The sequence below is a fragment of the Charadrius vociferus genome, unplaced genomic scaffold (genome assembly GCF_000708025.1).
Source record: "Charadrius vociferus isolate BGI_N301 unplaced genomic scaffold, ASM70802v2 scaffold51, whole genome shotgun sequence".
In the NCBI taxonomy this organism is placed as follows: Eukaryota; Metazoa; Chordata; class Aves; order Charadriiformes; family Charadriidae; genus Charadrius; species Charadrius vociferus.
Window position 1 is genome coordinate 3,639,163 of NW_009646939.1, and position 24,848 is coordinate 3,664,010.

At 44.0% G+C, this 24,848-nt stretch overlaps 1 protein-coding gene across 1 annotated transcript in view; it reads left to right on the forward strand.

Annotated features, from left to right (window-relative positions):
- Nucleotides 1–1,592: 1,592 nt before the first annotated feature.
- The window catches only part of TMC2 (transmembrane channel-like 2), a 34,881-nt gene continuing 11,625 nt past the window's right edge, over nucleotides 1,593–24,848 (forward strand). Inside the window, exons 1-15 of the mRNA XM_009895028.1 lie at nucleotides 1,593–1,638; nucleotides 1,958–2,005; nucleotides 4,010–4,343; nucleotides 5,094–5,246; nucleotides 7,618–7,708; nucleotides 8,606–8,687; nucleotides 8,977–9,083; nucleotides 11,129–11,227; nucleotides 15,106–15,248; nucleotides 16,703–16,850; nucleotides 17,312–17,500; nucleotides 19,034–19,213; nucleotides 20,005–20,157; nucleotides 21,562–21,690; nucleotides 24,700–24,767. Of these exons, the coding sequence (XP_009893330.1) occupies nucleotides 1,593–1,638; nucleotides 1,958–2,005; nucleotides 4,010–4,343; nucleotides 5,094–5,246; nucleotides 7,618–7,708; nucleotides 8,606–8,687; nucleotides 8,977–9,083; nucleotides 11,129–11,227; nucleotides 15,106–15,248; nucleotides 16,703–16,850; nucleotides 17,312–17,500; nucleotides 19,034–19,213; nucleotides 20,005–20,157; nucleotides 21,562–21,690; nucleotides 24,700–24,767 (1,970 nt within the window). The remainder of the gene's footprint in view (nucleotides 1,639–1,957; nucleotides 2,006–4,009; nucleotides 4,344–5,093; nucleotides 5,247–7,617; nucleotides 7,709–8,605; nucleotides 8,688–8,976; nucleotides 9,084–11,128; nucleotides 11,228–15,105; nucleotides 15,249–16,702; nucleotides 16,851–17,311; nucleotides 17,501–19,033; nucleotides 19,214–20,004; nucleotides 20,158–21,561; nucleotides 21,691–24,699; nucleotides 24,768–24,848) is intronic.

Sequence of the window (24,848 nt, forward strand, 5' to 3'; positions counted from 1 at the left end):
AGATTGCTCAGTTTTGCCTGAAGCAGTATTAATGCAATGACATAGGGATCATATTTGGAACAACTTTTCAACCTTCCACATCAACACGTAGGGTTGTAAGTGAAACTTGTTCACTGGAAAGACCTTCAAAGACCACTACTGCTGTCTTCAGCCCCAGTCAGACCCACTGGTGTGGAGACCACCCAGTGGAAATGCCCTGTGTAATGAACTTGTAGGGTTAGAGCTGTTAATAATGTATGGGCATATACCATACATTATGTATTTAGCTCAGGCGAGCTGAGCTAAAGTCAAAGGCAGATCAAACAATCCATGGGATTGGACTTAAAATACTTGAAAGGTGCCTTTGGACCAAAATTCAGTGATCAAAAAGCAGCAGAGAGTCTCCCATTCAGGCCTGCACCTCCTTGGGTGGTGCATCAGACCCAGAGCAGGAGTCATCTGCAAGAGTCAGTGGTGGTGGCAGCCTCAAGTTGATCTCAATATTCCTCCCTTTTGGGAGGGAAGGGGAGAATTAACACTGTCTCTGCCAACACTTGGAAAAAAGATCTTTGTGCACTGTCACCACACCAGGTCCCCCAAGGGACGCCAGCATGAGCTGGGGGTCCACAGCAGACTTCATGGATGGCATGAGGGTAAGCTTTCCTCTTTGGGAACCGTTCCTGTGCAATCTGCATGCCTGCAGGAGAAACCCTGTGCTGGGGATGCACCGGCTCCTTGAGAAAGCCACAGCTGGGGCAGATGCTGCAGGTTTTACACTGGAGATTGCTCAGACAAATCTATCCTTGGCCCATCGAAAGACTGCAAGCTGCAGCATGCAATACAATACTTTGCAGTACTAAAGGACCTTCCGAATGAGGGTCTCGCATTAATTAATTAAGCCTCAGAGCACCTAGAAGGAAAATCTATCCTATTTTACCAGCAAGTGCAATGAGTATGCAAAGGTCACACAGAATAGAGGAGCAAAGGAAAGAGAGATCCTGGTGTTCTGACTCCTGACTCCTTGCTGCATCTATTAGATCATGAGTCCCGTTCAGAGGACACACATGGAGGACAAAAGGTGACGCACAGCTGTGCCCTGCGGGGCACCTCACTGAGAGGTTTAATAAGGTGCGGGAGAACGACTAACGGGGTTACACAGATTGACGCAGGTCAGTAAAGAATATGGCATTAAGAAAATTGATCCTTTCAAAGCCTCCAGCCATATGCTTATGTCAGAACCAGACGTGACTTGTGTCTGTGTTTCATACGATACCACCAAGTATCCACCAAAGGGCTTTCCTTCATGTTTAAATAATGAAATGCAACGTAATGCCGACAGGTGCTTTTTCACAGGGAGAAGGGAGCCGAAAGGAAAGTGTTTGGGTGGGCTGAGGCAGAGCCCAGGTCTTCCCTGCCTCTCCCACCCCTTTCTGCCCTCCCCTGCCTGCATGGCTCGTGAGCAGGAGGTCACCAGCGGCTGGATGTGCCCGTCTGTCTGCAGTGCCAAGGAGATAATCACACGGGCACTGGAAGAGAGAGTAACCCGTCTATGATTGGGGTGCACGAGTGCAGCATAGCAGCTACGGTGTCTGTGCAAAAGACGGGAGGCTGTCATGGGGAAGAAAAAGAAATGTGCTTTACAGGTCATCATGGAAGATGGTTGGTATCACTATAAGATGGATCGCTTTCACTTTGGATGCTGCCAAATACTTGAGAAAATGTCTTATGACTTTCCAAGCACATCATTTTGCATCTCTCAAAGATCATGCAATTTTGGTTTGTTCATGCAGGGAACTTTTGTCGATTTTGCCAAACTAAAGTAAATATTATGAGCACCGCTGTAGGAAAAGAATATAATATATAATCAATAAGGGACATTCTGCCAAGCTCAGCTGGCACTCAAGGACTAGCTGTGTAAAGCATTGCTTGTGTAAATCCCAGCAACAAATGCAATTACTCTTTGTTCTTTGTCTTGCAGCTGGAATAGAGATTGATGGACAAATCGAAAGTGACACAGAAAGTGAAGGTAACGTAGAGATTAAAAAATGCAGTCTTGTTTGAAATACAGGAGGTGATACCTTTTGTTTTTCTTTCTGGTTTGTGACTTGCTCTACAACAGGAACCATTTCATGAGCTACTTGTAAGCAAGTAGATTTTTCCCTTGAGGTTTTCCTTATAATAGCAATATCTAAACCACCATTCTTAAGCAGTCTGTCCCCATTCATCCATGCTCCTAGAGTAGGAGGCTGTCAGAGCCCACGTCCCTTGGCAGTCATCCCTAGAAAACCAGGCATCGCAGTAAAGCACCACCCTGTGCAGGGCTGGGACTGCTTTGTACTGCACCGAGGTCCTGCTTGCCCTCCTTGTACTGCTTGCTTAGACCTTAACACACTGGTATCTTGATTAATCGTGACCATGAGAAGATAAAAATGAAGATGGATTGGAGGCAGACTGATGGCTGTTAGGAAAATTGGGAAGAGACAGTGACAGGATTAAAAACAGCTTTAACCCTGGGTATATAGTAAATAAAGAGAAATAGCTAAGGGGTAGGATTATAACACCAAATAAAGATCACTAGGTAAGAGGTAAGATCATAACAGCACTGGATAGGTGATAAGAATGTAGACGCTACTGCAAAAACGGTTCACAACCATGTCTGTACAATCCATAAAATATGAGAAAGTAATTAGCAAATGGCTGGGATTGATTTTTTTAATGGTATCCACCTTTCCCATACAGGCAAACGAGGAAATAAGATAAAAGTAACAAATGAATGCTCCACATTTAACCTAATATTTGATAGGTTGCAAATGGAAACCGTGGTAGTTATCTGCCCAAAATGAACATTTTCCCAAAGAGGGTAGGTGGTCCTTTGACCTAGATCACTAACTGAAATTTAGCTGAGATGCACCGTGACATAGTGACTCAAACCTACCTAATTAGAAATAAGTTGAAAGTTCCTTTCATTCCCAGTGACAAGTGTGAATAGAATACCACCACCTACTAAATTTTTACCACTAGCAAGCAAAAGCTATTTGTTTATTTTTAATTTCTAACTTTTCACCAAATCAAAAATGCAAATACTCAAATTCTTTTTGCTTCTATTTTCCTTGCCTTTTAGGCCGTTCATTTTTCACTCTGGATCCCACTGCAGCACTATTTCCTTCTTCCATTACAATTTCTCCAACCCTGGGGAAAATGCCAGAATTACATGTTTCTTTTTTTTGTTGTTTGTTTGAACACTTTGTTTTCATCAGTAAGAAATTTTGGAAAATTAGAAGCCAAAAGAATCTGGAAAACTTACTATTGATTTTAATGTACTTGGTGGCAAAAGGGATGGAGGGGCTTGAGGTTTTTTGAATGTTTTTTCCCCCCTTTCCATAATATTCTGCAATTAAATCATGCTCCGTTTCAATCCTTCAAATGTGAAGCACTTCTGAACAAATGAGTTTTTTAGCTTGCAATGCCAATAAGAATTAAATGCGCATCAAAGACTACCTGTTTTTTGCTTTTTTTTCTTCTCTGGATATAGACATTTTTATAGAAAAGAAAACTCAGAGAAACAAGACCTGGTGCTGCCTAAGCTGTACCTTTTCTCTATATAAATAGAATACCTCCATCCCCAGCCTTGAAAAGTAAACAGCTTTCAAGGACATTGCACCAGCAAGCTGTTTAACTGGCTATAATTTCTGTTTCCGTTTCTCTGGTGTGTTTACAGGTCAGGAAGATATCTGCCTGTGCTCTCTGATGGATGGGCTTTTGCATTTGTAACTAATTTGCCATTTTCTTATGGCCACATATCAGTCACTGCTGTGCTAAAATGAGTTGTAGTCTTAAACAGGAGTTGCATAAGCAAAGAGTTGGAAGTGGTTCTTGGACGGGGCACAATGCAAAGCCCACCAAGGTCAACGGGCATCTGCTCATTGACTTTGCTAGCATTTGCATCAGGCATCCTTTTCTGATGAATCCTTATTTTGCCAGCATGGAAAGCTAAGCGTTTCCCAAAGTACTTGTTTTTTATCCCTTGCAGAAGATGAAGTAAAGGACAAGACACCTAAGAAACATGTCCGTAGGGAAACCAGCAGAGCAAGCAGACTTGAAGGGAAAAAGCAAGAGAAAGACAAAGAAGACGATGAGAACAAAGAAGATGACAGTTGTAGCCAACAAAACAGAGCTTCTAAGAGAAAAAGCTACCAAAGAAAAAACAGTGACAGAAAAAAGGCAGGAGAGGAAGGAAGTCGGCAGAGAGAGAGAGGCAAAAAGACTCCTACCAAAGATCAAAAAGAGTCAGAAAACAAGGGAAGAAAAACAAATAAGAAAGGAAAGGAGGGGGAGAACAAACAGAAGAAAGACAGGAAAAACAGGTAATTAAACAATCCCTGAGTGCTTTGTGTCAGTCTGGCAGCAGTATCAACATGCCAGTGGTGTATGGGTCAGAACTGCAAAACCAGTAGACTACAAGTAAGCTGCTGCTCTCCCAAAAGAGATACAACAGTGGAAAGCAGTTCTGTAAAATGCCATGCAGCCAAACTGTTTCCAGGGTCTTCCATCATTATCGTTTCTCAGCCAGGATGATATCCAGGCATGTAGCAGAGTCATAGTGCCTGCATCTGAGGGTAGAAAAGCACTCTTAAAGAAGACAGCTGGAGCGACTCAGATCTGGGCACATTTTTTTGGTTGGTCTATGGAAATGTTCAGGATAAAAGGGATCTCCCATGTTTTCAGGTCTCTTCCTCTTCCAAATCTTGCTTGTCCCAGCCTGCTGCTTCTCCCCATATCTTCCATTACCCTCTGAAGGTGTGAAAAACATTTCTCCAGAGCCAGCTATAGCCTTGGCAGTGCTTCTATAGCTGAAGCATAGTCTAAAGCACAATGTTGGGTGAGTTATGGTGGGGTGCCATCACCTCTTCATTACCCTGGCTGAAAGCAGCCTTGCCCTGAGCGTTAAGGAGCTGCACTGGCATCACACCGAGCCAGGGGACGATGAGGCATTGTGCCCACATCAGAGTGGGACCTCTGGGGACCAACAGCACTGTGCCCACCCCAAGCAAGACCTTCCCTCTAACTCCTGCAAGGTTTTCCATTTTGCACCCTTTATTTTGTATCTCCCCCAGTACTACTTCTGCTTTTTCCCACTCATCCGATGAGGAGTCGCTGTCAGAGGAAGAGCTTGCGATGTTGATGGAGCAAGTGGAGCAAAAGAAAAAACTGATTTCCACCATGAGGAACAAACCCTGGAGGATGGTGAAGAAGCTTTCAGTGCTCAGGTACCCGTCACACCTGGGACTCACACCCCTGGGGTCTTTGCTGAATGTCAGATGCACTTTGCCTTTCCTAGAAATTGCATTTTTGCTGCTGCTACTGTAACACCCCAGTCTCAGAAAAAGCGACCGGCAGAGCCTGGCCTGCCTGTCTGGGTTTAAATGATCACAGTTGAAATGTGGAATTTGATTTTCAGGCTCTGTAACCAGAGAATGGACAAGGCGCAAATCTGTTCAACTGATACCCACAGCCAGGTCATTCTACCCTTGTATTTAAAACCAAATGACTCACTACTGTCAGGCTACTTGTTAACGCAAACTCTGTGCCCTGGTTTGCTTATTCCTGCCCACTGCCAGACAGAAATCAGAGTGGCAAAGTGCCACATTACTTCACGCTTCCTGAGACAGTGCTACTTGGAAAAAAACCCCTGTATTATTGGCAGAGGTTTATGGAGCAGAGATAATATCGCCACCCAGTCCTCACTGAATGTGGGAACAACTCAGGCAGCTGCAGAGATCCTTTACTGCAGAGCAATGGGGGGCAGCAGGGCAGGGTTGACCAGGACCATTCTCATGTCGACAAATTGTTTCGAATCCCAGCTGTATTGGTTAAAAATCATCTGAAACCCCTATCTACCAGCAGAGCTTTCAAAATAGTGTTGCAAGGTGTGCACAGTCCCAGGGGGAGTGGTGATGTCCCCCATCCGTCTTTGCCAAGAGGCTGTTTTGAGCTGCAGTGACCAGGCTGTGAAGGCTGACAGTCACTGTGTGTCTCTGCTTCTCTCTTTTACACTCTGAAGGCCAAGACCTGCTCCATTTTCCATTAAAATCAGGAGCCTTGAACACTGCCAATTATTTCTAAAAATATTGGGAAAGATCTATGCAGGAAAACTGTATTAAAGTAGCTTTGCTAACTCACAGGCATGCTATAAGCCTGAGCTCATTACAAACAAAATCTTATGACCCTAAAAGTGCAAAGTTCTGCAAGAAAAGAAAAAAAAAAAGAAAGCAGTATTATTTCTGACATATTTTCCCTTTGCTGTGGAATCCTGGCTATAATTCTGCCTAGGACCATGTTTAATAACATATCTTCATCCTTTCATCTTATCCCTGAGCCATGACAATCCTTACCACCCTCTAAGGAACCTAAATGAAATTGTTGCATTGATTGTGCAGGGGTCTGCAGAAAGGCTCTCAGAGTGCTGTACATTCATTAGTAATTTTGGCTGCTCAACTCAACCCCGAGACAAGAAAGGATTAGCCCTATTGCACAGATGAGGAATGTGAAACACATGGAGAATGAAACAATATGTTCAAGACTTAGAAATCTCACTTTAAGTTTGCAAATAAAGTTACAGGTGATTTTCCCAAGGTAACAGGCTGAACTAGTCCATTATTTCTACCAAGCAGATGTCCATCTTTCCACAGGCTTAGGATTACAAAGGACCTCCCAACTCCTTAAATTTAATCTCTTCTCATGCTGTATCAGCAACATCAATATACGATATAACCTTATTCACAAACTCAGCATACTCTAAACCACATCCCTGAGCACCATATCTAGACAGCTTTTAACTACATCCAAGGATGGCAATTCAACCACTTCCCTGGGCAGCCCGTTCCAGTCTTTGATAACCCTTTCAGTGTAGAAGTTTTTCCTAATGTCTAATCTAAACCTCCCCTGGCACAAGTTGACACCATTTCCTCTTGTCCGGTCGGTTGCAACTTGTCAGAAGAGACCAATGCCCACCTCTCTACAACCTCCTTTCAGGTAGTTGTAGAGACCAATAAGGTCTCCCCTCAGCCTCCTTTTCTTTAGACTAAACAACCCCAAGTCCCTCAGCCGCTCCTCATAAAACTTATTCTCAAGACCCTTCACCAGTTTTGTTGCACTTCTCTGGACCCTCTCTCAGCTTATCCAGATCCAGGGGAAGTGTTCATGGAAGGAAATTCTGCTTCCTCTTAGAGTCTTTTTCACTAGAATTTTTTTTTTTTTTTTTCAACCAACGCACCATGAGAGAAGTTATAGCAGGCATGCCCGGGTGGGAGACCTCTGGAGCAAGATCAACAGGGAGGCTTCTGGTCTACACCCAGGGAAAAGCAGGGAGCAAGATTTGGGACACATCTCTGCATAAGCATGAGTGCTGTGGGGACCTGTTAGCTAGCCCTGGGTGGGTGTGTGACCTCTGCATGGCACAGCAACGCCACCAGCAGATAGAAGCTGGCACCCAGATGCAGCACAGGGCACGGAGAGCTCAAACCCCTGCCCTCACATAAGGAGGGCAGCATGGCTGCTTTCCCACCGTGCAGGCAAGAGGTGAAAAGCTAAAGACCCCTTTGCTGTTTCAATAACTCGCTTGTCTCTTTTTCCAATTAGGGAGGCACAAGCTTTTGTAGAGAAGTTTGAAGGAGCTCTAGGAAAAGGAAAAGGCAAAAAGTTGTATGCGTATAAGATGATGATGGCAAAGGTAAGTGCTGCCACAATGTCAGGAAAAAGCCTGGGTACCTGGTTGTGCATTCATCCCATTATTGGTAGAGTTTATTAACCCATATTTGGTAAAAAAGACACCAGGAAATCAGAATAGAACTTCCTGCCCACATTCAAAAAAATACTAGCCAGCTTCAAATCATGACAATTACAGAAAGAACAGGGGGAATTTTTCCCCCAACTGCATCTCATTGCGACCTGCCTTGAATCAAGTGAGGGTTTGCAGGAGCAGGCAAAAACATTGCTTTCTGGTTGCACCCTCCAAAGCCTTGAACTGTGGGGTAAGGTACCCCTACAGAGGAGAGAGGCCATACTAAACTCTTGCATCGTCCCATGGACTTCTGTAAAATTTCATCTTCCCCATTAATGAGACAACAAAGTGGATGATGGCTGTGTTGTAAGTTTGAAGTTAGTAGCCAAGTTGCATGTTGTCATGGAGATTATATAGAAAAACACAGCCAGGCCTGAGATGATGAAATCAATGGGAGTTTAGCCATTGGTCTGATGAGGAAGGATTCAAGCTCAGTATTTTATCAGATTAAATTTTAAATAGAGTTGGTTCTGCATCAATTCTTTCAACCCAGAGCTAGGTCTGAATTTTCCACCCCTATAAAATATGGCAAACTCATAGCACAACTGCAGCTTTCCAAAAGCCTGGGAAGGTTAAAATTCAGATAATGAATGTGAATACCTGAGGGTGGGGGCCTTTTGGATTGAAGGTAGTTTCTGAAATAGTCAAAAAGGTCAGACCCAGACCCAAATTTTTGCTTTGGACTTTACAGCCATTTCTAGTAGTGCTACCAAACACTGACATTAGAAAGCCCTACAGCCTCCCTCTTAGCTCCTCTCTGCTCACAGCAATGTTGTCTTCTTTCAGAAATGGGTGAAATTTAAAAGAGACTTTGACAATTTTAAAACCCAGTGCATACCTTGGGAGATGAAGATAAAAGAAGTGGAGAGTAAGTGGAAGTTGCTGCGCAGTGGCAGTGAGACATTTTGTAAGACAGCTTTGACTTCATCCAAACAATGTTCCTGGTCCCCAGTGTGCACTGGCCCGGGGCACCGCTGCCAATCTAGGAGGATGCGTCCCGGGCAGCTCTGGGCTTTGTCATCTCCATCAGTGGTGGGGACTGCCGGGAGGGTCTTGGGCAACACGCTGGGGAGACCTGAAGGCAAAGGGGTCCAGGTCTTGTTGAGGATAGTTTAACCCTCCTAAGCTCCTACCCACTAAGTGTCTTCTGGTTCAAGGTCACTTTGGCTCCTCAGTTGCTTCCTACTTCATATTTCTGCGATGGATGTACGGTGTAAATCTTGTCCTTTTTGGGTTAATATTTGGACTGGTTATAATTCCAGAGGTAAGTGCTTAATTCTCCTTTCAATAATAGCTTGCCTGTTGCTTAACATGAACTTGAGATTGTTAACACAAACAAGAATCTTATAACAGTCAGTCCTTTAGAAAAATGAAATGTATAAGGATGATTACTTACACAGACCAACTTACAAGGCTGTTACTGACACAGGACCAAAATTCGGTTTGAAATCAGGAGACGTAAAATGCTATCAAAGATCCTGCCCACCCAGCAGCTAAAACAGGACCTCAAAAACCTAACTTGAGGCTATTTTTATGTTTTGACTAAAGTGTAAAACATGATCTAGCAATCCTCCTAGGTACAAGCTCAGGTCCGTAAGAGCCATAAGAAAAGGACTGTGCTCTGAAACTGATTAAGAAAACCCCCATGACATTATGGAATCTCTCCAAACACTTCCTTCACCTGCCTGCATTGCAAAAATCACAATACAGATGATGAAGTAGGATCAGTTATTCCTACACAATTACCAAGGACCAGGGCCATCAGCTGCAATGCAATCCTCACTGGGTGCATTGAGTCCAGTTTCAACAAACGTGTGGTTGCATGAGCTTTCACAGATGCAATGGTGAGGTTAGGGTGGAAAACCCAGGTTTCTGATGGATGATGCCAATGCCAGAACCCCTCCTCAGGCTCAGGAGCCCCTTTTGGGCCCTCGGAGGGGCACAGCCCTGGGGCAACAGCCATGGCAGAGCCCCACAGGAGGAGCCATTGAGGGAAGAAACAATTTCCCAAGCACTTTGCCAACTAACATTTGTTTGGGAAACATCTCTCTTCTGTATTTCTAATTTAGATGATTCCCAAGGAAGAGCTTTATTTTTAGTTTTTCTATTTCTCGCTATGCTTGGAGAATGAAAAGGATTTCATAGTCAACTTTATATGATCGTTTATTCAATAATTTTTTAATGTAGCCATTACAGCTCTGGCTAAATTACTCAGTGCAGTCTTTAAAGGCTGTGCAATCCGCAGACAGTGGCATCTGTTCTGTTCAATGCAGATTTTTATGGAGCAAAAATGCAGCACAGACTCTCTCTTGAGGAATGTGCTTTTGTTCTCCTTAATGTGGTTGTTCACACTATCGAAAGTAAAAGCGCTGTTTCCTCCCAGGATGAAGAGACATAACCATTAGCACTGAACAATACAAATGTATTTTGTTAGGAACTATGCATATGGTAGACGACTAAACAGCTTTCATCTTTAAAGTATGCATACTGTTACTCATTGCCTACTGAGCTGTTACGATATGGAGAGTAGCTGGGCAACAAACATTTAATCATAAATTATTTTGAAATTAATTAGCAAGCCCTAAAAAATAAGTAATAGATAAAATGCTGGGACCTTTCTAGACTATGAATGCTAATGAGATGTTTTGGTATAGGCACCAGTCAGAGTCTGCTTGTATATGTATTATTAATTCTCCATAGCCCTTGATGGTCTCTGTCTGGACTGCAATAGCTGCTGGACTTGCTGCAAGTCCTGCTTTGCATGGTGCCATCAGGAGAGACTATGCCATGAAAACTGTTCTTTGCATCCTTAGGTCATATGCTTTTTTTGCCCAAACCTAACTGCCCTTCACCTCACCTTGAGATCATTTTTCAGTTCAAGATTTTATAATACAAAATATACCACAAGCTCGACCCAGTGCTCTTGACTTCTCTCAAAGGAGGAGTCCTGCATAAAAAGATAAAGCTAATCCCTTTATTGCATTAGACCCATGAAGTTCAAGCAAAGAACTTCTTGTTAAACTAAGGACATTTAAACTGGAGCTCTTCATTGAGGGATACAGCTCCTTAGCAAAATAGTTCTGTGCAATGGATGTTGCCAGGGAAAGGGAACTCTTCTGGTTATTCAGGTGAAATTGATTTTAAATATATTAAACTGCTGCTCTGATATTAAGAAATAAAATATATATTACAATCAACCAAAAGGAAAACCAACCAAAAGCAAACTAAAAGACTTATTAAGAAGAAAACTGCTAAAAACTGTACAGTGTGTTATACTCTACGTGCATCACTGTTATTAACGTTCACCAGGTCCTGATGGGAATGCCATATGGGAGCATGCCGAGAAAAACCGTACCCCGGGCCGAACAAGAAACAGCTATGGATTTTTCAGTTCTTTGGGATTTTGAGGTAACTACAGGAGCATTAATCATAAGAGATCAGTTGAATACCTCCTAAAACTGTTCAGAACTTGGTGGCGCTACTGGGACGAATTTGTTCCAAGATAAACCAGCAATGAATGTACCTATTTCTTCCAGAAGATGACGACACCTGCTGCCGTGAAATTTTTGTAGATCTCCAGAGATTTCTGGCCAAAACAGCATGTGGACACGCAGGTGCTTGCATATGGATTTGAACCACTTCCATATCCAAATATGCTAGCTGGCGTATGTCACGCATGTGCATGTATACACACAAACACACGGTCCTGTTTTACCTCAAACCAATACCTGGTTTGAGGTAAAACAGGACCCCCGCACCAACATAGGTTTCTCAGTATGGCAGGAACAAAGCACGTGCACTTTTATTCCAAAAGACATATCACATCCCAAGACAGCTGGCTAACACCACCCGAAATGTGTCTGTCTGGGGTCAATGAAGTGCAAACAGGACAAAGTAAAATCCGCTAAGGCCTAGTGGAGTTATACAGTTTCACACTGAAGGACGTCAAAGCAGATTTAGGAACCCCATGTCATTTTACGTACGCAGTATTTTTATTCATGAAGCACAAGAAACCAAAGTTAGGCTTTTCTATGAGCATTAGTGGAAGCCTGGTGACTATGTGAACTTTCCAGTAGTGAGCTCAGTACAACTCGGGTAAACCACGTTCACAGAGTTGCCTCATGAACTCAGGCAAAACAAAGATCCTTTTTCAAAGGAAAAATACCCAATAAATACATTTTTGCTATATTTTAAATCTATGTAGAACAAGCTATAGAAATATATATCATCATCTCACATTCATAATGTAGAGTTTTATACTGAAAAAAAAAAGGAAAAAATACTGAAAAAAGCAGAAAATTTTGTATGCACAAGAGCCATTTTACTTCCAACTAGAAAGGCAGCCAGCACACAGGTGAAATGCAAGACCTACTCCAAACCAGGCAGCCAGAAGCAGCGGAACCCCTTGGCAGGCAGGGAGCATCTTGTCATACCACTGAATTTGCTCATAGCCTTGGGAAGGGGATCGCTTCCAACGTTGCTACCATCCCTGTTCCCCTGAAATATTCATGAGCCTGAAGCTGGAACCAAAGTTTAGCACTTGCACCCAAAGGGAAAGGTTGAGTTTTCAGCCGCCTGCGAGCACTTGGCTGCAACCCCAACTCAGGCGCCCTCCCATTTACTCTTTGCCTTTGAAGATTTAGGCCAAAGAGATTAAGTGGTTTTAGGGGATGGCCCAAAAAAGAAAAAGATGCATGCAGGGTGTGAAGAGATTCTGCTGTGGCCAATACCTTGGGATATGACTTTCAAAGGTGCTACCTCTAGAAATACTTTTTAAATGCTTGTTGGCAATGACTCATATGTTACAAGTGTGGGACCCAGTCCTTCTGTAATAAACCCCACCACAATTTCCTTAGCTTAAAAAAACGCCAACAACTACTTTAATGTAAGACAGATTATTTAAATTAATTCAATAATAAGGCTTAAAATACTGGTGTGTCCAGGATCCTGACAGGGCCAGGCCTTCGTTCACCACCCATTTTCTGCTGAAGTTCCTTTTAGCTCTTGCTCTCCCAGCACCTTCACCTACTTGTCAGAATCCAAAATTCCGAGGTGACACCTTCAATAACATTGCACTGAATGAAAAGCTCATTTGGGCATCACACCGTAAAGATACAAGCAGCAGCATTTATACTCATTCATCCCAGGGGAAAAAAAAAAAAACCAAAACACCACAACCAAACCCAAAACCAAACAACCAACCAAACAAAACCCAACAAAAATACCCTGCAGCTGCTGTTTTTGTCTGGGAGACCATAAACTACGCATGTATCAGTAAGGAAACTTGCTCTTGGATGAGGCTGTACCATTGCATGAAGGGCTGGCTACCATTACCTGCCAGTCTCCTGCCTGTGGCTTGGTACGTGCATCTACATTCCCTTGCTGCCACCGAGAGCTTGATCCTCTGAACCCCTCTGCCATACAGGTCCCCATCCTGTATTCACTCCCTTGCTGCTTGACACCAGGGAGCAATCACGCAAGCTTGAGAAGCAATCTCCAGCCCTGGGGCAACAATGTACACCTACACCCTCTGCAGCCAGATGGTGTCAAATTGAGCCCTTCACAGGGGCTTGCCCTTTGAAAATGAATAGATGTTTATTCCAGTGTGCTCCACAGGAAAGGTGCAATGGGGAAACATATTTCAGAGCCAGCATAAAATGAAGAGTCAATACTGTGATCCTGAAAAATACATTTCAAGAGAGAGGAGCCAGGGAAATGTATGCTTTGGCAGCAAGGAGGTCACATCATGGATTTCTAGGGGAGTAGAAAGGAATAAATCTCACTTGGACACCAGACACCATGTCTCACAATTGGAGCTTAAAGAACATACTGAATGATATGAGCAGAGAAACTCATTTTTCAGTCCCCACCATTTGACAAATCAAAAAGACAAAGTTTTGGGATTACAACCTGAGAAAAACACTTCACTAGCACCTTCCAGGAACATCATCTTCATATTTTACGAGGCTTTTTTCATTATACCTCCCCAGCACACATGATACATAACACGCTACGAGCCCCAAGCACCTGTGCTGTGGCGTGCCAGCCACGGGCTTGCTGCATTTCCCCCAGTGGCTCAGCAACACTGGCAGAAATATGTGCGAAGTCATCCTGTACCTGTGGCCCTGTGCTTTGCCCAGGGCAAACACGCGGCTGATGTGGCACCCAGAGATCCCAAAGTTTTGTATTAGGTTAGGAATGAAAAGCCTGGGGCTTTGGGGGAGCTTAGTCTAATTGATTAAATGAAAGCGGTCAAACACTGGAAGAGAGGCCCAGAAAAGTTGTGGGATCTCCATCCTTGGAGATTTTCATAACTCAGCTGGGCTCGACCCTGAGCCACAGCACTTAATTCTGAAATTGTCTCTGCTTGGAGCAGGGGGCTTGACTAGATGACGTCCAGAGGTCCCTTCCATATAAATTATTCAATATCTCTAAACAAGATCCATTACACAGACTCTGATACAAGCTTCAGGTTATGTCTCAATCTTGGTCCTTCCAAAGGCTTGATCAGAGGAGAGCTTGCTCAACTGTCATGGCCAGACTGATTAACTACACTTAACCTATGAGCTGAAAGACAATAGGCAAAAATAGAGAAGTACAATATGCAATGATACACATCCACTTGGATGACGTATGACAGAAAAATAGGGAGAGAGTGCTAATGCAGATTACAAGATTTGCACACTCGTCAAAAGCCCAACAGTTTGTACAGCAAAAAATATATCTACTTGAGACAACATGGTTGATACTGTGCCTGAGCTCTGCTTTCCACAGGAAAGTAATGCTTTGATCTTATTCTTTAGTTATATTTGCTCTGCAGGTGGTAGCCAGTAAAAGGAACTAAATCTGCAGGGTACCAAACATCAGCTGCCTCCTAGCTGAAAGGAAAAGTTTCGTATCATGGTGGGAAACCCCTTTGCTACAGCAGTTCTACAAGATGAGAGTGTTTGATACTGGCTTAGAAAAGCAGGTGGGCTACAGCCACAAAGAGCAATAAGGAGGTTTTTCTGGGAGGAATGAAACAGCGACGGAGAAATACTACATGTTTGTTTTCAGCCAGTATCCTCTGACGTGTTCTCCCTCTTTTTCCCTGTCTTAGGAGGATAAGCTCTTAAGAGGACGGCTCTCAAAGGTGACAGAATGGCAAACAGTTCAGAATGAGACACTAAAAATTTTTTCAAGTTTATTTTCCTTGTTTTAAATCTTCATTTCTCACCAGAAACCTCTTCCCTGCAGAAGAAACACTGCATAGCTTACACACAGGTTTGCTTTTGCTTTTCCTCCAGGGCTACATCAAATACTCAGCGCTCTTTTATGGCTACTACAACAACCAGAGGACAATCGGCTGGTTAAAATATAGGCTACCGATGGCATATTTCATGGTTGGGATCAGCGTATTCGGCTACAGCCTGATGGTTGTCATAAGATCGTAAGTACGGCTGGCATTGCCCTCTCTGCAAAATCCACCCAGATGTGTCTTGCAGCTGGGTTGCCTCCACGGGCATGGCTCACAGCTCTGTCCAGCCTTGGCTGGATGGCTGGGGGAGTGTGGGGCAAAGAGGGCTGCATGCCTGTTGTGGTCACACACTCAGCCTCATCATCCACCACCCCACAGTACTCATCTACACTATTTTGAACCCTCCCACCTCCTTCTCCAGCGCTCCTATTCCTCCGCCTCCTCTTCTCTGGATCACTTTAACCCTTCCTCCAACATTACTACAGGGCCACCAAACAGGTGGATTTTGTACATGAAGGAGGATTTTACTTACAGTAAATTTCACAGGCTCCTTTTCCCATCCTTAACATTGCAAAAAAAAAAAAATTCCTGAAAGCCAACGTGAGCCACATTGGTAGGGCAAGGGGTATAGAAAAGAGCTAAATGATACCAAACTGCTTTTGATGCATCCCCAAACCAATCAGTGGAGTTCTAAAGTGGGGCCCCAATCTCCGTGTCCCTGGTACACCATTCCTGGGCACCAGTGAGGCCACTGCAGCATCCCCAGGGCACCAAGGATGCAGCCAAGGCACCTCTTGCTGCTGAGGCAGTCTCTGCAAAGCCAAAAATACAACCCTCTGTCTCTCTCTCGAGGCCACACTATGTAAAGGTTATCCTTCCTTTGCAAGAAAGAATAAGCCCACGGATTTGTATCACTATCGAAACAGACCCTATTGCTGTGCAGCAGAAAGAGCCTCTTGAGCCTTTGGCTGGAGTGGGACATGGGGATTTGCTATACATTTGCCATGAAATTGCAGCATCTGTTGTCTTGCTTTCCTTGAGGGACTGGTGCTAGGAACTCTAGTGGGAGTTACAGAGGGATTTCAGGGATCAAATAATAGAGGGGGAACAGCAGAAGCCATATCTGCTCCTACGCTGATTAACAAGAATAATCCTTTTTCTCTCTCTGCATGGTTTGCTGCAAGCTCTTTGGCTCCAGCATTGTGCAGCTACTGAAATCTCACAAAAACTTTGTGTTGCAGTGGGTGTATTGGACAGCACCAGTTATTTTTGACTAAATTTAACTAACTAAAGTTAGCCATAATCATATACTTTACCCTAGGGCCCAGAAGCACTGTAAATAGACTTTCTTCATGCACTACCTGGTGGAAACAATCCCTAACCTGCTTTAATTAACTTTCAAGGGTTTTTTTTTTTTCTATATTACTGTTTTTAATACAAGACCTCCATATCCCTGAAGACCCCTTTTGACAGTTCAGTCTTCCTTAAACCTAAAGTCTCATGGCACGATAGACAGTCGCATCCAAACTCCAAGAATGCTCACCGCGCTCCTTCCTTACCCACCAGTAATCCCAAGCCACCAGTGCTGTTTTGCAAAGCTGAAGGACACATGGTGGCTCTGTGAAACACTCCCTGTCCTTGCACAGGATGGCACGCAATGCCAACGAAAGTACAGCAGACGGGGACGATGACAACTTCATTTTTAGCTGGAAAATGTTCACCAGCTGGGACTACCTCATTGGCAACCCAGAGACAGCAGACAACAAATTTGCATCCATCACCACCAGCTTCAAGGTAACCCTAAGCTGCATTTCTCTGTCTGCTTCTGGGGATGCTCCCAGCACCTACCATGGTAGAGGTTTAAGGGGAAATCTGGGCACCTGTACAGCATCTCTCCATACGAACAGGGTATGGAGCTGAATCACAGCAGCTCCAGCTCCCGTGTCATAGGTCACCCCAGCAGCCTTTTTAGGATTTGAAGAAAAAAAAAAAAAAAAAAATCTGTTTTACTTCAGAGTGCAATTTCCCCACCATGTTCCCCAGGGACACCGCTGGCTGTTTGCTATTTGATGTTTTCCAGTCAAACCAGGATACCTGTATGAACCTTTGCTTGAGTTTAACACAAACTACCAAGTTCAATATAGCCAGAATAGCATGGGATTACATTTCACAGGGTAGAAAGCCATCCAATGTTGCCTTAGGCTCGGTGCTGCAAGATGCACGCTCCCATTCTGTGAGCATCCCTGTTTTTTCAGGAGTCTATTGTGGATGAGCAAGAAAGTAACAAGGATGAGAACATTCACCTGAGAAGGTTCCTGCGGGTTTTGGCCAATGTCCTCATCATATGCTGTTTGTGCGGGAGTGGCTACCTCATTTATTTCGTGGTGAAACGCTCCCAGACATTTTCCAAAATGCAAAACGTCGGGTGGTATGAAAGAAATGAGGTAAGGAAACTCTGCTTCCAGTTTTCTGCTGTGATAATTTGCCTTGGACATCAGGATAATCATTGCCACATCTTCAGGGCAGCAGCCAAGGCAGAGGGATTCCCTACCAGGGTAGAGAAGACCCCTTCAATACCCTTGTACTTGTTTTAGCTGGGAAGCATCTTGATCTCAGTGAGAGTTTCTAGGGTAATTAAAGGTTCCTGCAAAGAGAAGAAGATACTCTTACAATAAATCACAAGAAGTCAATGGGCTTTTAGCATTTACATCACTGACCGTTTTTTAAAGCATCTACCTCAAGTCGCATATTAAGGCTTGCAGATTCTGTTGTACTAGAAAGCTCTCTGGGTGTTAGAAATGTTCATGATCAAACATAAAGCTAAACTCAGATCTTTATCATCCATCTTGAATAATGGAAATAAGATTTTACAACCTGCAGAAAAAATTCAATTGCCAAAATTTTTCTGTATCTGATTTTGGAAATCTGAAGCTAAAATCTTAAAGCTCTTCACAAAAAAAAAAAAAAAAAAAAAAAAGTTGTTTTAACCTAATGAAAGGCTTGATTTCAGTGTATACTACATTATTATGTATTCATATATCAAAGACAAATTAAATTCAAAGCCATGCATTTTCATAATTCCATCAGAAAACATTAGCAATACTACAGTTTCTCACAAAATACTTTGAATTATTTCAGTGAACTTTCCCCAATTAAAAAAATACTATTTAAAAAAAAAAGTTTAATGTCTGAGATTTTGCTGGTGATAACTTGAGATCTGACTTAATACAGTCCTGGGTACTGTTCCCTCTACTGGGAAGACAAGCACAGAAGAGAGACCTGTGAGTCACAGCCTGACAGTGGCTGTGCAGATACAGTCCTCTGCAGGCCAACGGGCACTGTAGGGCTGTAAAAAAAGATAGAGCCTACAACTCATGCATGAGCTAACATTGACTTGCCAGTGACCTCACTGACCACAGTACAACTTAACATCTCGCACCATGTATAGGAAGAAAAATACCGCTAGGACATATTTTCTTGAACTGCAAAACTGAGTCCTTGATCTGTTTCCATTCAAATCTGTAATTGCTTATTGCAAAAGCAAAGGTGCTGAATGTCAAAAATAAACATTAGCATCGACTAATTATCTTTATGCACACAAGCCAAGTCTTGCGCTTCCTCCTAAAATAAGAACCTCGGAGCTGATGCAAGCAGTACTACGAGGGACTTGAGGAACCTAAATATTCATGAGTCTGGACTGACAGGGAACAAATCCTTCAGAGCTCACCCCTTTGAGATAACAGCAAAAGCACTCCTGCAAGAGCAAGCCGTGCAACCCAGCCCTGAAGTCTGACGGCATGCCGCCCGCGCGCTAAGCAGAGCCAGGAGCTGAGCTTGCTTTGGCTCCCTCCCCTTTATAAATCCTTCAGAAAGCTCCAACCAGTTGCTGATGAGTTGCTGGCAGCCCTCGCTCTGCTCTAAGAAAGATAGTCGCTGTTGTTACTACTGGCGGTAATCTCGTTTTCCTCACGCGGCAGGTTGAGATTGTGATGTCCTTGCTGGGCATGTTTTGCCCTCCGCTGTTTGAAACCATCGCTGCGCTAGAAAACTACCATCCCCGCATTGGGCTGAAGTGGCAGCTGGGACGGATCTTTGCGCTTTTCCTTGGGAACCTCTACACGTTTTTGTTGGCCTTGATGGACGACGTCAACGAAAAAGTAAGAGCTGAGCCAAAACTCAGCATTCAACTTCACTAGCGTTGTCCGGAGCCAAGGATGAGGGCAGCCCGTCCCCTTTGCAGCAGGCGCTTCCCCCTTCCCCAACCCCCAAGAGCACCAGCTGCAGTGCTCTGGAGAGACTTGCAATTCAGAGGGGTTTCCAGAGAGCCTCCAGCTTCTCCTTACAGCCCTGAGAAGAGAGTGGTTATTGTCTCCTATAATCATGGCGTATTAGGATAATTTGATTTTTTTCTCCATCTGACACCGTTTGCAATTTCTATTAATGCAGGCCCCAAGGATATAGTTTATAATCCTTTTCCCCTACCCTCCCCTCTTTAATATTATCCTGGTAGTGTGTTGCAGGCAGATAACTGCAGGAAAGGATAAACGTCCAACTGATCTGCAGGAAAAAATGAGCCTGTTTTAAGTTGAGAATTGGAGGAATCAGGGCAGTTTACTCTGCCCTGAAAAACGATGGAGAAAGGAGGACAGGAGGTCTGGCTCCTCAACATGTGGGGAGCAGGCTGCTAGCTCCTCAAAACTCACAGCACCCCAAGCTGCTTTCAGTCTGGAGGGGCTGCTGCTCCCCTGCTCCTGGCAAAAGGGTAGGAGTTTCCGTGCTATTTCCCTTTACGGTGCCAGCACTGCAATTCCCTGTAAGTAAACGCTTATTATAAAGGGTGGTAACTGGTAGGGAGGATGTGGAAACCCAATGCCTTGGATCTCTCCAAATAAATCCTCTGGGGGCCCCATTTCCTGACATTTTTGGCTGCAAGGTCTCTTTGTTGCAGCTGGCTGAAGAGGACGTGGTGAAGAACATCACGCGCTGGACGCTGCTTGGCCACTACAACTCATCAGTGGGGAATGGCAGTGCCGCCACCCCACCTCCCCTTGATCCCGCAGACGTGCCCAGGGGACCCTGCTGGGAGACAACTGTTGGCATTGTAAGAAATTCATTATGTAGTAAGTCTCTGGGCTGGTTTGCGGCGTTTTTTGGTTTTGTTTTGGGGGTTTTTTTTGTGGTTGTTGATGTTTTCAGCATTTCCAGGCTTGAAGTTTTCCTTGCAAATGGCATCTCCTTTCCCGACCCTCACATAGCAGCACCAAGGCAGTATAAATCTTTGGCCACAGTTCTCAAGCAGTAGTGGTGAAATCCCCAGCTGGATGTGCCCACGGCACACACTGCTCTGCAGCCCTTTCCATGAAGGGCACAAGAGGCCAGGTAGTCTGCAGCCATGCCTGCATCATGTTTTGGTTCAGATCATGACTGTGCCTTTGAAGGAACCTGTCATCTCCATTTACTGCTGCGCTTCAGTTCACGTTGCAAGGAGGCTTTGGAGCACATGGGTAAAACCTGACCACAAGACATGCCTCAAGGGAACTCCTGACATGTCCCAATCATTAATGCATCATGATGTCATGGGACCAGAGCAGAGCTAGGCAAAAATAACCTCCCTGAAATGCATGCAGGGTGGCCTTCAAGTCCTTGGAGTTTCACCCCACAAACCCACCATGCAACCTTCCCACTTCGAGCAACTTTCTTCATTCACCAAGTAGTTCTGCAGTCAGACAACTTAAAAAGTAAAAGCAATTATGTATTGGCTGATATAGCTAGCTAGGGCTTAACCAAGCAACAAAGCTATGCATTAGTGTATACACCTAAAGGGTCTTCGCTGGCCATGCAGTTTTCAGTCAAGTGGGGAAAGACCAGCCACCATTGCTCCTTGGGAGGGGCTGATCCTCAGTGCAACTGAGCTATCACCTTCCAAATCCTTCGGTCACCCCCTCTCTCTGAGACTTTGAAACCTTTTCTTGTCTGTTTTTCGTTTTGAACCCTTGGGGCACCAGCTATCCCCATCCTACAAGTCTTACTTCTACCTGCAATTTTACCCTTCTTGTCTTGCACATCTCCCCTCTCTACACTTCCTCACAGCTCTTGTTTACAAATGAGCAAATTCCTTAGAGTCCACAGGAAGGTTATGGAGCTGAGCCATAGCAGAGCTATCCACAGCCAAAATTACCCTTAGTGTACGTATGTCTTACACCAGCATTACTGCAGCATAAACATTCTGCTTACATTTTACATGCTGCCAAAACATACGGTGCAGTCAGTAATGCTAGCAGTGATTACCAGGGCTAATGGCTCTAACAGACCTCATGGTTCCCAAGCACAGAGGTAAAGCTTAGGCACCGACGAGTCTTTGAAAACAGGCAGGGAGTTTGCTCGTGGCATGCCTTACTGAAAGTTACTGTCATATAAAGACAAATGGCTTAATAAAAAAATACAATCCCGAATGCGCTACTGAAATTATAGGAGCTAAATATTTTTTCCTTGTTTTAAATTGCAGGAGTTTGTAAGGCTTACTGTGTCCGATATCCTGGTGACCTACATAACCATCCTGGTGGGAGATTTCATCCGAGCTTGCTTCGTCAGATTTGTGAATTACTGTTGGTGCTGGGACCTAGAGGCTGGATTTGTAAGTTAATGTCTTATAGCTGAGAAGACAGAAGTAATTTAGGGCCATTAGGTCAAATGCTACAGATTTGTTTTGCATGATTCTACTGGGCTTCTGGTCTTGACTGATAATTTAATTGGCGTAGGTAGTCCGTGCATCACTTCTCTGGATCAGCCAGTTTCATCCCAGAAAAAACTCTACAGAAATTCAGTTCTCTCTCCCACCTCAGGACTTTAAAACACAAAGTTGAGTTTAAAAAAAAATATTAATCTGATCTTCATGCAGCTGTTAGAACCCCAAACCTTTGGGCCCTTCTATACCTCTTCTCAAAGCCTCAGACCTTCCTGATCATTGCCCACCCCGCAGACAGTAGCATGCTTTACTCACAGAATCGTCTTCTGATCGATGCTGGAAGCTGGTGTTACTTCTGCTGCAGTGGAGCAAGGACTGTTTCCTTCCTCTCTCCCGTATGCGTAACACAACAGCTCTGGACTCTTTGGTATTCATACAGGCTATGTTACCAAAGCAGCCAGTCCTGAAGCTGCACAAATACAAAACAAAACAATGAAAAAAAAATATATATATATTCCATTGTTTCATATAAAAAGCGACAAAAACGGATGGATTCAGACAGAGATGGAAATACCTGGCAAGAATACAATTATATCAGTGCACCAGTTGCCTAGCCGTCGTACTGGGGGGGTTTCCAGGAGGGGTCTGGAGAAGAGCAGAGGTGGGCCTTGCAGGTGCCTACAGGGGCCTGGTCAAGCAAGGGCAAGCAGGGCACAGCAGGCATTTTGCTGCTCATGGAGATTTTTGCATTTCTTCTGAGGGAGGCAGAGGATATTCCCAGGGTGGCCGAGGAATTTTGGAGCTTGGAGGAACCCCCTGGCAGCCAAGCAGCACACAATTGCTCCCATTGCATGTGCTGACAGATCACGGTCTTGTTGAAGCTGCTGGTTTCCTCCTCCTCCTGGCCATGTCCTCCTCTCACTTTGTTAGCCGCCTTTGATTTCTTTTGATTTTTTAGATGTTTTCTTCAAAACAACCTTTAGAAATACCACATGGGGTTTTTCTTCATTATTAAGATCTCCATTGCACAAATAGGTGGAAGTATCTTCTGTCCTGAAGGCGATCCTTGATGTATAAAAAAAAAAAAGCCCTCGTACATTTCCTGGAAATCCATCCCCTACTTCTCAGTGAAATTTAAAAGAGCTGCTTTAGGGCTTATTCCACACTTCCCTCTCTCCCTTCCTGTGGCATTCGGCATCAGCCCAGGCAGGCTGTGAGGTGATTTTTGCACTGAGAAACAAACAGCAATCAGCATCTGTCAGGGGATGACCAGACTAACATGCTCCAAAAGGTTGGTATTTCCAAACGAGCAGTCCAACCCAGCCCCCAAGGAGCTAAGCAAGGCCCTTATTTATTAGGACTGTTATTTATTACTACTGTTTATTAGCAGTGTTAAGTTACAGCCCATAACATGGGGCAGCACTACAGGGTTCGCCCTCTGTGATCGGGCAAAGGCATAACTCTCCTTTCATGCCAAGCAGCTCCCACAGTAGTAACAGCAAGAAGAAAGCACCATGGGCTTCCCTCCTCTTTTTCTCCTACATCTTTGGGAGATTCATGTATTCAGTGTATTACTCCGCTGGTGCTCACATAGGGGTTGGTTGTTTTTTTTCCCCTGGCCCAGGAATGAAAAAGGAGTGAAAGATGGTTTGGCAACAGCCATCTAACCCAACCTAGCCATGGGCACCAGCACAATTGTATACGTGTTTTTCTAATGCATTTAGTGAATAAGTCTCTTGTCTAACCCAGCCTTCTCACACAGAAGTACTCGAGGCATAGGACAGCAAGCACTAAAAGTTGTCTTTGTTTCGATGGGAAAAAGAAGGCAATGTTAACCTCTAGCTAAAGATTTGAGGTAGAAATAGACTGGAATCAAAAGAACAAAGCAAACAATGTTTGCACCCATCCCTTCCCAAAGCTGTGAGCAGTCAGCGAAGCAAGACTCTGAGTAGGCTCCTTTCAAGTTTTCATCATAAGCGACAAACATCTTAAACCTCAACTTTATGAACTGCTGACAGTATTAAGTACATGCAAATAGGGTGAAAAACAGACATACTGCACAGGACAACTCAAACATATAAAGGCATCACCCATCATTTCTTAGAACCATGTTTTCTGCATTGCAGTAAAAAAAAAAAACCCGCCCTTTTTTTTTTTTTTTTTTCAAGAAATTTTAAAAGAAAAATTTTACACATAGTTCAAGCTGCCAAAAACTCATTTGAGTTTTGCGTGCACAAAATACGTAGAAGAAAGAGCAGGTTCAACATAGGCAAATTTACCGGAATAATAATTTATAAAATAACAAATATTATCAACGGATTAGAGCAGCCTGTTCTGGATGTACCACCATTAGCACCCACAACAGACAGGTTACTCCATAAAAAGCAGTATTTTAATGACTAGCTAGTACAGAGCAAAAAGCCACCAGATACCCATCAGGTCATATATTCCTTCATATTTCTCTCCTTTTGCCCTTTCTTTCTGTTGTTCAGCAGTGTGCTGCTGCAAGACCTGAGGATGTGGATGTATCTGGCATAGCAATTGCCCTCCAGCTCATCATCATCACCTTTTAAACATTCAATATTTTACCAGGGTAGAACTGCAAGTCCATAGCCAGATGCGCCAGCTGGAGTGTAAAACCCAGTGCTGCGCCATGGCTCCTTTGCTCACAGCTGCCTTTATATTAGTGGGGAGAAGACACAAACACAGAGCAAATCTAAGCACCTCCATACATCTTTCCAATTTTGAGCAAGCCAAAAGAGAAGCAGCAGCCCACTGCGCAGTAGCTCCAATTTTGCTTTCACTGCACTGCTGATGGTCATTCAAGCCGTACGCACACAGCGGGAGCGCTCCCAGAAATCCCTTCACACCAGCTTTAAACAAGCATCCTTATACCCAGCAGCCAACAACAGCGGGTACCTCTAGCAAAAACAAACTCTCCTTTCTTTCCCCATGCAGCCATCCTATGCTGAGTTCGACATTAGTGGCAACGTTTTGGGTTTGGTCTTCAACCAGGGAATGATTTGGTAAGATTTCCATGGTTTTTGAGGTTGTGGGTTTTGTTTTTTTTTTCATTATTTAGAAAACCTGCCAGCAGAGTTAGAAAT